At 46.8% G+C, this 13,201-nt stretch overlaps 1 protein-coding gene across 1 annotated transcript in view; it reads right to left on the bottom strand.

The window, feature by feature from the left end:
• The window catches only part of gli2a (GLI family zinc finger 2a), a 49,611-nt gene that overhangs the window by 22,248 nt on the left and 14,162 nt on the right, over window positions 1–13,201 (bottom strand). The window contains exons 2-4 of the mRNA XM_069154391.1: window positions 11,770–11,875; window positions 3,536–3,741; window positions 559–771 (exon numbers count right to left, since the gene is read on the bottom strand). Coding sequence (XP_069010492.1) covers window positions 559–771; window positions 3,536–3,741; window positions 11,770–11,828 — 478 coding nt within the window. The 5' untranslated portion in view covers window positions 11,829–11,875. The remainder of the gene's footprint in view (window positions 1–558; window positions 772–3,535; window positions 3,742–11,769; window positions 11,876–13,201) is intronic.

Raw genomic sequence — 13,201 nt, forward strand, 5'->3', positions numbered from 1 at the left:
TGTATGTCGATTTCAGGAGTCTGAATCTTCGCATTAAACCTAAATATTCCGCATTTAACTGGGAGTACAATGTTGGAAAATAAGTCGATCAGATGAGGATTTGAACAGATTTTAAAGGATTCAGATTTGATCAATTCTCATAGTGGACAAATAAAGATATGGATGCATAAACTTCTTCTATTATGGATATCAAACTGACACGCACATTTTTGCCAGCCTGGTCTTAATGTTGTGTCGGCTGTCTTCTGCATTGAATAAAATGAGTAATCATCAAGCCCTGCACTTATTTTTGTTCCCGACAGTCCGCAGTTGGTCCATTACTGGGCAGAGATGCTGTAGTCTGACCCCCAAGTAAGAGAAGAAAATTGGACAGTAGCTAATCCTCTTGAGTCGAGGTTCAACAAAAACCTTATTCACATTACGTTTTCGCTGCGATTGTGGTCTGGTCATGCTGTTCGTAACGGCGTTAGCTCAGTGCGGACCAATAAGCGACCAGTGTCAGCATGGTATCTTTTTTTTTTTTTTTTGTGTTAACATTCAACACAGCCTTCTTCTCACCATCCACAGGACTGATGTAATCTGGTAGATGAGCCGCCGCCGCCGCAGCCGCGGCCGCCGCCGCCGCGGCCGCACTGCTCTGCATCAGCAGGTCGCCGTAGGGGCTTCTCTGGCTGGCACTGGCCATCAGCTGGTAGTACTCGGTGGGGTTGGCGCCCGGTGGCGGCGGGGGCAGACTGAACAGTCCACGCTCCTTCAAGTGCTCGTGGGTCACTGCGGCAGAGAAAAGAGAAACGAGGGAGAACCGGTTAATTTTCCTCTTAAGGTGAAGATGAAGCAGAAAAACACTTGACGTTACGGTATCGCAGCAGAAATCCGTCGGCGTGTTGGCGGACGTGATGCCGGAGTAACTCTGACAGGGCGGCGGAGCTGAGCAGAGTGGATTCCGTTTTCCTGTAATGAAGTGATACATTCACACAGACGGCGTTTGACGGAGCCGTTGACAGACTGACCGAAAACAAAGGCAAGAACAGAAAAGGTTACGAGAAGGACTCCGACAGAGGAGACGACTGCCCTGCTTTGCAGATTTGAAGATTTGTGCTTGCATGCGCGCCCCGGGGCATGTGGCTTTTGATAAAAGATGTCTGATGTCTTTGAGGCTCGCTGGTTTTCTGGGAAAATATCTCTGGGGAGTAAAAGGGAGCAGAAGAAGAAGAAGAAGAAGAAGAGGAGGGGAGGGGGCGCTACGGCGGGAAGGAGCACCGCATTCCTGCAACTCTCTGCCTGTTGTGTATGCATCATGTTTGGCAGGCTGAAGTCATACACCGAGTGCAGGTGCACACACACACACACACACACACACGTACGCACACGAACACTCATAATGCTGAGGAGGCCTTAAACGCAGCATGAGCAAAAGTAACATTGACGTAAAAATGTGTTAACACCTGCAGCCAGTAAAGCCACATTTAAAAATGTCAGGAACCATAAGAGTGAGAGATGGATTGGTTTTTACTCTCTCCTCCACCTCACTGCGCCCCTGTCCCCCCCCCCCCCACCCCCTCTTTTCCCTTCACCCCCCCCTTTTCCTCCATTTCCTGCCCCCCCCCCTTCTTCCTCCAGTGGGTATGGGTGTTTGGAGGCGACAGGGTTGTGGGCTCATGGTGGATTAATACCCTCTGCACACATAGACACGTACACATAGAACAGAAATCTGGATCCATCACAACCTATTAGGCCACGGCTGTGGCAACAGTGCACAGGCAGCGTGTTTGTGCGACCCAGGCACGCCGCTTTGGTTTCTCCACGGCTGCCAGATCACGTTCCTCCACCGCCTCCGCAGAGTAGCATTTTGGGTCTAAGTGTGTGTGTGTGTGTGTGTGTGTGTGTATATGTGACCTCACTCATGAACACAAGAGGGATGAGAGGTAGCAGCTACACTCACTCACCGGTCCCAGGAAAAAACTGACAAAAAGTTAGGAGGGTTAAAAATAAGAGTAGAGATACTCCAGCTTCCTCCCACCATCCAAAGACACGAGAGTTGGGTGTCACACGTGCGAAAGCGAGCGGGAACGTTTTTTTCTTTCTTCTGTCTCCCAGCGGCTTTGGTTTCCCTGCACTTTTGTTCATTCTGATTGAAATAATTTCGATTTTGGAGAGCGACATATTTTTCTTTTCCCACCCACATTCTGCGAAGACGGCGGCGATTCCGACGCAAACGCCCTCCATTTACAAACGGTCTCGTTTCTTTTCCTTTTAGTTTTGCCTCCGCACATCTTGTAGAAATTGTGCTTGCCAGATGTTACGGCTCCGATTGAAATAAAGGTGCCGCGTTACGTCATTTACACGCCGCAGGACACCTAAAGCAGTTACGGTTTTACAAACACCCAGATATCCCTATCAGAAGTTTATACATGCACCACTGGGCTCCGCGGTTCCTCGCACTTTATTTATGTTCTGCAGCGCTGACGGGAGTGCCCTGCATTTGGTGCCATACTTCCCTGCCACTTTATCAGTGACAGCATCTACTCCGCATTGCTTCTCCTGAAAGGTTGGAGGGGAGGCGTTTAGGCGCCGGGGTGCAGGCCCGTGGCTCCTCTCTCCTCCGACCGGTTGTTTGAAACGGTGTGAACACGCTCGATGAAAGGCGCGCTTCAGTGTGCAGGGGGAATGGATAAGGTGTAAGACTAATTATCACTGTCGGTTAAGTAAGTCAGCTGTGTAAAACTCAAGACGGAGCCGGTTCACGGTGAACAGGATGCATAAACTGTAAACCCGCTCAACTCTAATCTCACCTCCTTAATGTTAACTGGTCGAAGAGGTCGCAGGAGAGTTTCTGTCTGAAGGAGTTTCCACAGCCACATGTAATATTTCTATTTACAGATATCAGGGATGGGAACATTCACAGGAAACCATTCGTCTATTAGTTGATGACCCCCGTCGCGCGCACGCACGCACACACACACGCACACACAAAGAAAAGAGAGAGAGCTCAAACTGTAAACTCGGCTCAACAAATGCCGTCAAACTTCGGAAACCCTCGAACCGGGCGAAGCTGATAAGAAGCACGTCTGAAGCTTTCTTGTTGAGAACGAGAGCCGTTGTTTGCTCTGAACGTCCAGTATCGAAATGACTTCGTCTGGAGCTAGCCGTCGATTGATCCTTGGATGAACCGTCCGCTCGGTGCTTCGCTCTCAAAAGCCGCGGTCGACGTACGATATGCTACTTTTTCCCGGCAGGGTTTTACACTGCACCTTTTAAAAAAAAAAAAATAATAATTATTTAATAGTTTTGGAATCTCTGCTGGCGTCTTTGCACGTTTCTCCCGTTTACACCACAGCGTTGTTTTACCGCAGCTTGGGGAAAAATATCTTCTTTGCAAACAGCTTTGAAGTGCAGCACCGCCTCCTTCTGGCGGTAGTAACACATTACGGGCCAACTCTTCAATTTTGTAATGATTTCCGAAACGTGAAAATCCCGACCCGTCGCTTGCAAGCTATCGAACCTTTCAGTGAACATTTGTGGCGGCGAATCTTACCTTCGGCGGGGCTCAGTCCTCGGGCGGCCGAGATCATGGAGAGGGTGGGGCTGCTGTGCACGGAGCGCAGGTAGTGCTCCATGTGGGGGCTGACGTACGGATGCGGCGGGCTGAACGGCGAGTCGCCCGTCCCGGCCGCCACGTGTGGCGACAGACGGATCAGAGAGATGTCTGAGATGACCGGACTGCCCGTCAGTCCGGGAGGTCTGCAGAGAGGGGGGAGGGGAGGGACGTAAGTGAAAATGTAGAGAGATGAGGGACAGTGCGAGACGGTAAAAGAAGCGAGGGAGTGGAGACAGCCTGCGTTAATTTGACTCCTCAGCTTGCTGCTCCGGTATCATTCTGAGTGATCTCCGTCGGTACGTTCGTCGACGGGCCTTAACTCCTGTCGTTCCACAAAAAGTGTCTGCGGTCTCAATCCACTTCCACCCCCTTCCCCCCTCCCCCCCCACTTCCACAGCTAATGCATAATAATCCCCTTTTGTTCACCTTCTATTAAGCCCCTAAAGCTACAGACAAGTCGAGGCCGAGGGCTTTGGGACTGCGAGGCTACGAGGAAGTCTTATTTTCTGTCTGTTTGGGTGGGCAGAAACGACAGAATCTCTCTCCCACTTTAGGTATTAGATGATAAGAGAACACAACCGGATGATCTAAACCTTAAGAAGCTGCCCTGGAGCCACCTCTGGCTAGAAGTTGTTTTTTTTCTCTGAAGTTCTCCCGTCAGCCTGCCGAGACAATAAATTTGTCATCTCTGGCAGGTAATAGGCAGCTCTGCTCGCTGGAAACGCAGACGGTGTGTGTGTGTGTGTGTGTGTGTGTGTGTGTGCGTGCGTGCGTGCGCGTGCGTGCGCGTGAACGATTGTATGTCTTGATGGCTGCCAAAGGGCAGCTGAGCTCCAGATAAAGAGGTCCGCTGGCGGTGGCACAACCCTTTGAAGGGGAGGCACCGGGTGCTCATGTCGACCTAGTTTTGCTTTAAGCTCCGATCAGCGGCCTCAGTGTGTGGCACGAACACCTGGTAAGTTTGGACCATCAGAAAAGATGGCTCATAGTGATTATATTGTGAATTAATAAACTCTCAATCGGCTTCGTCAGATACAGAATGATTTAGAAAACTTTAAAGATGAGCGGGAAGTATTTGAAGTCGATGGAAATGTTAGTTTCCGACCTGAAGAGGATGAAGCGGGACTCTATAATGGGTAACTAGATGATAGTTCGAGCAGACACAAGAACGTGCTCGTCCTCTGTGATCTAATGGAAGTGTAGCAACTAGAAGTCGTCAATCAGGCTCTCTGAAGAAAGGATAGAGGCAGACAAGAGAAAGAAGATGAGAGGTAATAAACCTTAAAGGCAGAGAGGTCCTCTCTTCAGAAGGAATGACCGGATTAATGACTCACAGTGATGCTGTCAGTGTTGGTAGAGGAGACTCAGTCTGACTAAAGACGTGGCTAAAACGTTCAGCATTCCTGTTTAAGGTCACTTCAGTGTCCGTTTAACATTTTTTACTTGAAATATTTAATCATTTGGTTTCCCATTTTTAGCCACAATTTATGTTTTTCAATTGAAATAAAGTAACTTAAAGCATGGAAAGTGAGCTAATTCCTTTAAAATAACCTATTAGTTTTGTCTCAGTTTTTCTTCACTTAAATCTGTCTGACACACACACACACACACACACACACACACACACACACACACAACACAGGGCTTCCATGCTGTAAAAACGACTCTCTTTATGAGCGACTCGGAGCAAAAACGCTGTTCAAGTTGACACTTTAGCAGCTCGATGGCCGCTGTGAACAAATGAGTGTTTATATGTGTGGTTTTGATTCTTGGCAGCATCGAGTGCAGGCTGGGTACACTGCATGCGTGTGTATGTGTGTGTGTGTGTGTGTGTGTATATGTGTCTGAAAAGAGTCTATAGTACACGATGTTAGTCCGTTAAATCTGTCTGTAGAGCGATCGATACATCCGTCGGGGATGCCCGATCGTTTGGCTCCGATTTGGCTGGTTCTGGTTGCAGTTTCTCTCTGTGGCTATGAAAGGTGGGTTGAGATGCACCCCACCCCCCACGTCCCCGCCTCCTCGCCTCCAACCCCGCCCCCGCCCTCCCTCCAGAGTTTTTCCCTGCTCAGTCTCTCTTTCACGGCTCTCTGTGCGGACGCCAACCTGCACCCCGGGCCCTGCCCAGACCCCTTCGCTCCGTTTCCAGTAAGCGCCTGCAGACTGCCGGCCTTGTCCGAGGGCCAAGTTTCTGCCGTCGGGCCCACTCTTCCCCCGACAAACAACCATAAAGAGCCCTCTGTTCTGGGCGGGAGGGGAGAAGTGAGAAGAAACAGACGTTCCATACACAAAAAAAAAAAAAAAAAACATGCTCCGCTCCTCGGTCCGCCTCGGAGAAGTTGGCACAGCCGCCTCAGATTAGTGCTCGGGTGCTTCGCTCAAGGACTACCTGGGTAAGCTGGCACCGGCGCCGGCTCTCTCCTTATTAGACCCGGTGACTCAAAGCTCATCAAAGTGATCGCACACTGTGATTCCCAGCGTTTAGGTGCATCATAAAGCTCGAATGCAATATAGTTTAATATGTTTTCTGAATGGACAGAATATTAGAAACACCTGGCTGATGTAGCGTGTTTCATCTCCATCTCCATCTTTGATGCTGATTTAATAATGGATCACAATGGGTAACAGGTTTCATAATAATACTGTATGGTTCTAATATTTGGTGAAGTCAGAAACATGTTTCAAAAGGGTAAGGCCAGTGTTATTGTACAATGGTCTTGATCTTTTTAAGTTCATCCATCTCTCAGTACTTTCCAGCCTCCTGCACCCTGACTCAGGCCACTTAGTTTCATAGATATAATGTTTCATTTTATAGTTTATATATGTTTGCATATGGGTTGCATATGGGTTTGGAGCAGGAAGTGACTATATTTGGATGAGCTGAGGGGAGGAGCCAGCAGTGGATCTGATTGATCTGATTGGAAACCCGACGATACTTCTTCCCGCCCACCGATAGCCGGAACCTGACTGCACCACAGGCCTGTCAATCAAACAGACACGCCCCCAAAATCAGGTGTTTTTGAAGCTTGTTTTCTAATTAATGAGGAATTATTTTCATATGGACCTCCAGGAAAGTAATAACGAGTGACTTTAGCTAACAACACCGAGATAACTCGTGGAGAAATTTTTTTGACTTTGTATTTGATGAGGGAAGTTGAATGGGAGACTATGGAGCCGGAGGCTTTTTGGAGCCAACCCCTAGTGGCACTGGGTGGTATTGCAGCTTAGGGCACTTCAGCATCGGCCTCGTTTTTCAGACCCGGAAGCTACGAACACACTATATCCAATCTGTGGTGTCACCCAGTGCAACAGTCATTAATGTGTTTTTCATAGTTTCTGGACAGTTGAGCTCTACTAGTCAGACGGGTCAAATACAATTTCACTGAGAGAAAAATATAAAAACTTCCACGTGTTTTTTTGTTAAAAGAAATGTATTTAATTTCAATTATAATTAAATTCTTCCCTCTTCATGCTCCACCCACCAAAACCATTTTGTAACATTTTACTTTTTCAAACTACATCCATCAACAAGTTATTTGTTTCTTCGGCGAGTGGGAAAGCAGCGTGTCGACACACACCGCTCTGGCTACCATAAATCACTCAAACGATCCGGGAGTGTGTATGAAGCCGTGATAATAAGGTGAAATTTACTGCCGTTGCCTGACAGGACGCTGCAAATAATAGTCCTGTCTGGCAGGTACTGTTATTGAAGTCGTGTCGGTCCACCCTTTTCCTGACAAGATGTTACTTGAAGTCTGTGTGTTTTCCAGAGGCTCCAAGTCACAGAGTTTGAATGGGAAGCTCTCAGAAGGGGGCTCGGAGCCCTCCCTCCCCCGGGAGAGCACTGTCTCTTAATCAGTGGCTGCCATTTAAAGACACCTCCATCACACCTGAGCACTATGGGTGGCTGCCTCCATTGGAAAGAACTAAAGAAATAGGCAATAAAGATTGCATTCCCATTTGTCCCGGTGACGATGGAGGGAAAGGAAGCTGATGTGAGCCGGTAGATGACATGCTTTCATGCAGGTAATTGCTATTTGTCGCCGTGTTCTCTCCTGTGTGATTACATGCTCTCTGTTGTTCCATTGTTAAAACTCTGCTGTGAGAAAAAGTGATTTGGACAAGGTACAGCTTGTTGAGCACATAAGTAACCCTATGACTAAACGCATACCACAGTGCATGGATGGGTACATTAGACTGCTGATGATTGCGGCACGATTAGTGGGGAGGTAAGGGAAGAAGGAGATATTAAAAACAGATTCTTTCCAAGTTTCTTTTTACAGTCAAGACAAAATAAAGAAATTGATGGAAAGTGCTTTAAAAACTTCAAAGTTCACCTCAAGTGCTTGAGAATTTCTGTAATCTAATAAAAGTTACAGTATCAATCAGGCTTTATTTTAAATATGGATGGTGCAGAAAAGAGTATTAAATCAGTATTTGACCAAATATGGTCATGATCTCCCCGTCGGTTTCCGAGTTTTGGTGCTCAATAATGGCCAGAAAAGTTGACCTTCGAATTTTTGGATATAAAATGTCACCACTTTATCCATCTATATTTTCTTATCACAGTGGCTTTTGACCACCACATTTGTATCAGTTCATGCTTGAGTCCGTGTGATCATTTGTGCCAAATCTGAAGAAATTCCATTCAGTTGTTCTTGAGATATTGCGAGAATGGGACAGATGGACGACCTGAAAAGACCATGCGTCCGGCTATGGATGTGGAGGCATGGAATGTTTGTACTTTCCATAAATTGACAGTCTTATTGCACACAGTGACTTTGAAAAATAATCCATTTTCATTACAACAAGATGCTGCCCATTTAACATGGTTTCAAGGTGAGGTCAGTTCCCTCTCTGTCTGCCTGCTTCCATGGCCTCGTAGCTGACCAACAAGTATTTGCTTCTCTGGCATTTTTCCCCACTGGCTCAGGGTGGGATGAATTATGATGCGACACACTCCCTTCTGTACTTCTGGGCAGCTGAGGCGATCAAGATAAATCACCGCGCTACCCCACAGGGGACCCCGCGAAAGAACTGCCGTTGTTGTTTTTGGGGCTCCTGATCAGGATGCTGAGAATTTGGGAACAACTTGATACCGTATTCCCCAAGAAGCAGGGACTGTGTACAAAGGAGGGGCCCGGTGGAACTATGTCAGGCGATGGGACGTTATACTTAATGGAGATGGGATTATACTCAGGGTAATTATCCATTATTTGCCTCCGATGCTGTCACATACCATTTGGTTCCTGCAGGAAAATTACGTTGAGACCATGCGATAAAGCGTGAAACTCTCTGGCTATTGATTTGTCTTTTTGATTGACAGGTCCCGTTGTCTTTTTCAGCAGCGCATTCCTGGCCGTAACTCAAGGGTGCATCCAAAATTCAAACATCAGCCGTGACGATGAGCGGGCGCCGGAGCCAACAAGAAACAACACGAGATAACAACACGTCTGTCAAAAACCACACGACGACCAATCGGCAGACTTGGAAAAATCGGCCCACTCTCCGCCAACCCTTCCCCTCGACTTGTTAACCAAACCAAAACAATGAGGGGGTCGGGGGGGTGGGTGGGTGGGTGGGGGCGGGGGGAACCCAACATGAACCCAAATGGCTGATCTGTAAACTGTATTTCATCAACACATTCCGGGCCGTGTGGCGGCGGGGCCTCGAGCGGGCTGATTGCCTGGCTGAGCGGGACCACATCTGTTTGCGTACAGGGGCGGTGCAGGCCACAGCTCTGCCACACAAAAACCTTGGGCATATTTCAACTTTTCAATGCTGCAATTTGGCCCCCGACTGCTTCCCGAAAAGCATAAATATACGGGCCTGCGGAATGAGCGGGGGATCTGTTTTTCTCATCCGCCGCGTTGTCATTGAGGTTCTGGGAACGGAAGGCTGGATTTCGGATGCTAATTACTCGGTCAAACACGCTGGCATTGGCGGCTGGCGTTTGCTGGCAATGTGGGCTTTCGCGCACAAGATGCCCGACTCCTACAACACGCAGCAAACAAGCACATAAGTGCCGCGTCTAAATCCAGGTTCTACTGTCATCCCACGAGAGGCTCCTCCGAAGGTTCCAGAAGCAGCTCGGACACGGCGTGCCTCTTCTTCCGCGTAGTTCTACGTCCGTGAAAAGGCGGAGAAGACCACAGCCGGAAGGGTTCTATTTTTAAATGCTGGAGCAAGCGTTTAGGAAAATGCTATAAAAAAAAAAAATAAAAAAAAAAAAGCCTCATGTTCTGACACTGCAATCCGGAGTAATTCATATAATATGGACTCTTACTTCTCCCTGTGTCGTGGAGGAGAGTTTCCAAAGAGTTTCAGATGAGCAGCCCCTCCGGGGAACCGCGATCTTGCGCTCAAAATAATGAAACGCGAATTCAAGATATCGTTTTCTGCGTTCGTCGCAGACCGTCTGCTCTGTTCGGCCACGTCCCTTTTAATTTTGCAACTTTGAGTCCCACGGTTCTCTAAATGAATGCATTTGAAAACGATTAGGACTAAAATTGCGCAGTATTATTAACATCATAGGAAGTTGCGTGCAAACAGAACTGAAAGGGGGGGAGGGGGGGAAGGTGGGGGGGGGGCAGCCGGCAAGCTCCTTCAGACAGGAAGTGCAACCCGAAGTGCCGCCGCCGCCGCCGCGCCGACACCCTGCTCCATTTCTTAATTAGGTGAATTTCGGCGCACGCCGGAGGAAAGACAGCGAGATCGAGGCCTTGATGAATTAGTGGGAGCGCGCCGTCAAGAGTCACGTCACATTAATCACAACAAACTGGGTGCGCGGCCACACTCCACCCCCCCCCCCCCCCCCTCCTCCACCCTCCCTTCCCACCCCCCCACCCCCTCCTTCCTTTACCTTGCTTTGCTGGTGATGAATAGCTCTGCCTCCACCGCGTATCACCTGATCTCGCTGAATTTAAATGTAACAGCAGAGTTCTCGCGAAACCTCTATTGATCTTTTTCCTGGATTCGAATATTTTAGATAAGACTTTAAGGAGGCCAGACTTTTATGGTAAAACTACATTAATAAAGTCAGGAAAAGACGTTCATGTTTTACGACTGGACTTCCAACCTATCAATCCCAATCACACAAAAAGTCCCGTCTTTATTTTTTTCCTTCATAATAAAGGATATAAAGGGGATTTTACAGTTAGATTAATAGCTGCAGTTCTTTCTTGAAGAAATGGTTTATGGACCTCCTTCAACATTGTCTCTCTGCTGAGCCGTCCGACTACAAGTTATGTTTCTTGGCAGACCTCCACCCTTTTTTTGGGCGATGCCAGCACCCAGAGAGCTCTCCAACTCCCGAACCATGAAATGTTAGGAGAGGAAACTTTAACAGTCGGCCATAGTGATACTAATTCTCTCCACTCTCCCTCAGCGTATCTGGATTCGATGAACTTGTCTGACTCGGGGAAGCGCTGAAAGAAGGGGGGGGGGCCGTCCTCGCAGCTGTGGTGCTGACAAATAGGCCGGAGTGGTCGAGAATAATCAGAGACAAACCGGTGAAATGTGACAATTAACAAGTCTAACCGAGACATGTTTGTGTTTTAGACATTTCATTAAAAAAAAAAAAAGGTCTGTTTCTTTTTAAACTGCTGCTGAAATGAGAATCACCTGACTTCTTTCAAGACCTGACTATGACTGATGAATATGTTCAATTGTAACATCAAAACTCAATTTTGGAGTATTGACGCTCCAAAATATGAAACGTAGCTGATGTGTTTTTGTTTTATTGACCTGTAAACATGCAGTTTTCCGATTTGTTTTTTTTTTTCCCCCATTACAAACTTAAGAGGTTGAAAAATCAATGTATGCTTCATTGTGTTACAGTATCACTGTACATGAGCATCACATTTTACATCAGCTTGTTACAGCTCTAGATTAAAGCTCTACGATTTACAGAGGAGAAATGCCAATATTCAAGATGCCTTGTGCATCAATTTATACATATTTCCCCAAAATTAAGCCTGACATAGTTGATGTCTTTGGATACTTCAGTATCTCCAGTAGAATTTAAAATACAGTCCTGTTAATTATTATTCACTTTTGGTTGCATAGCACATGAGCTGATGAAGGTGGACCACCTGGTTGGCGTCTGCTTGTTAAAGAACATTAAACTGTCGCCATGAACAGTTTGTTTCTGAAGAAATGCCGACGCTTACCCGTGCATGGTGTGGAGCGGGTGCGGCTCGTAATGGTACCGCCCCTCGTGGTGCCGCATGTCGATCGGGATGGGCGTGTGAAAGGTGGGGAAGAGGTGGTGGGCACCTGCAAGCACAAAAAAAAAAAAGAGAGAGATTCAAGTTTGCTAACTGCATTTTCTTAAAGGTGACTTAATTAGAAGAACATTGAAATGGTGCAGAACAAGAATATTACAGCCGCAATACAGTTACTGACTGCAGCTCTACCGTTTTACAGTTCCCGTCATCCACCGGTAATTGAAACCTTCCTCGCCGTCTGTGGCTTTTTTTTGTTTCTTTTTACCCCGAGAGCCGAGCGTTCATTAAGGTCTGTCTCCTTCCAATAAGACCCGAGTGGGTTTTACACAACAATGAATGTTGTTTTTATGTGTCAGACAAAGAATCCACCGTTTCCTGCCATAAATGGTCCGACGGCTCGAGGGAAGTCTCGTTAGAACAACAGAGTCCATTTTCATTCATTACTGTCATTACAGCGGGTCAGTAGGAGACTGTGTTGTCTTCACTTAAGGACGATGAGAGCTCCAATCAAACAGGAAAGGCTTCTCCGGTGTGATATGTTAAAGTTTCATGTGCTTGATGCGGAAAAATAAATCCCAAAAACACGACTTTAGAAACATCTTGATAGTAAATTCAGTTGTGTGTGTGTGTGTGTGTGTGTGTGTGGGCGGGGGTGGTCAGCCAGCTCCCTCAGGTTGATCCGAGGTCGCTATTAGGATTCTGTGGCTGTACGCGGTCCAGTGAACCTGGGACTACTGAGGTCAAAGGTCAAAGATCAGTGAGAACAGATCATTATCTGAGAGAGAGAACACTATAGCGTTCGGTACCGAGGGGGGAAATTGGTGCGGCTTTTCATACCAAAGCGATGCCAACATGCTCTGAGAAAATGACTTGAGACTGAATCAGTCCAGTCATTGTCTTCCAAAGTCTCAGTTTCATTCACAAAATATTTTGAATCAGTTCCACTTTGCATTTTTTTTTTTTTTTTTTTTTTTTTTTTTCTAGTCCTCATATTCAACTCTGTCTGTCTGTTTTTTTTTGTTGTTTTTTTTTTCACATTAAAAGCCTGCCAGGAAAAGGGATTGATTCACCCTTTTTTTTTTTTTTTTTTTTCAACCACTGGGGGGATTTTAATGTGAAACATTTGTGCAGAAAGTGTCGAGTTTCACTGGTGGCGGTGGTGGTGTGGGAAAAACAACGGAGCATAAGCGACTGGAAATAATTAATATATGAAACACTATTTCTGTTAAAGAAGAAAAAAAAAAAAAAAAAAAAAGAAACAGCAGCTGACGGCTCACGGTTTGGGATAAAAAAAAAAAAAAAAAAAATTAGATTAAATGCATTAAATCGCGTGACGGGGAAAGCGCAGTTTTAGGGAAAGTTAAAAGTTGTTCAG

Source organism: Embiotoca jacksoni, unplaced genomic scaffold, assembly GCF_022577435.1.
Source record: "Embiotoca jacksoni isolate LCO1_2020_lvr unplaced genomic scaffold, fEmbJac1.0.p SCAF_2, whole genome shotgun sequence".
Lineage (NCBI taxonomy): Eukaryota > Metazoa > Chordata > Actinopteri > Embiotocidae > Embiotoca > Embiotoca jacksoni.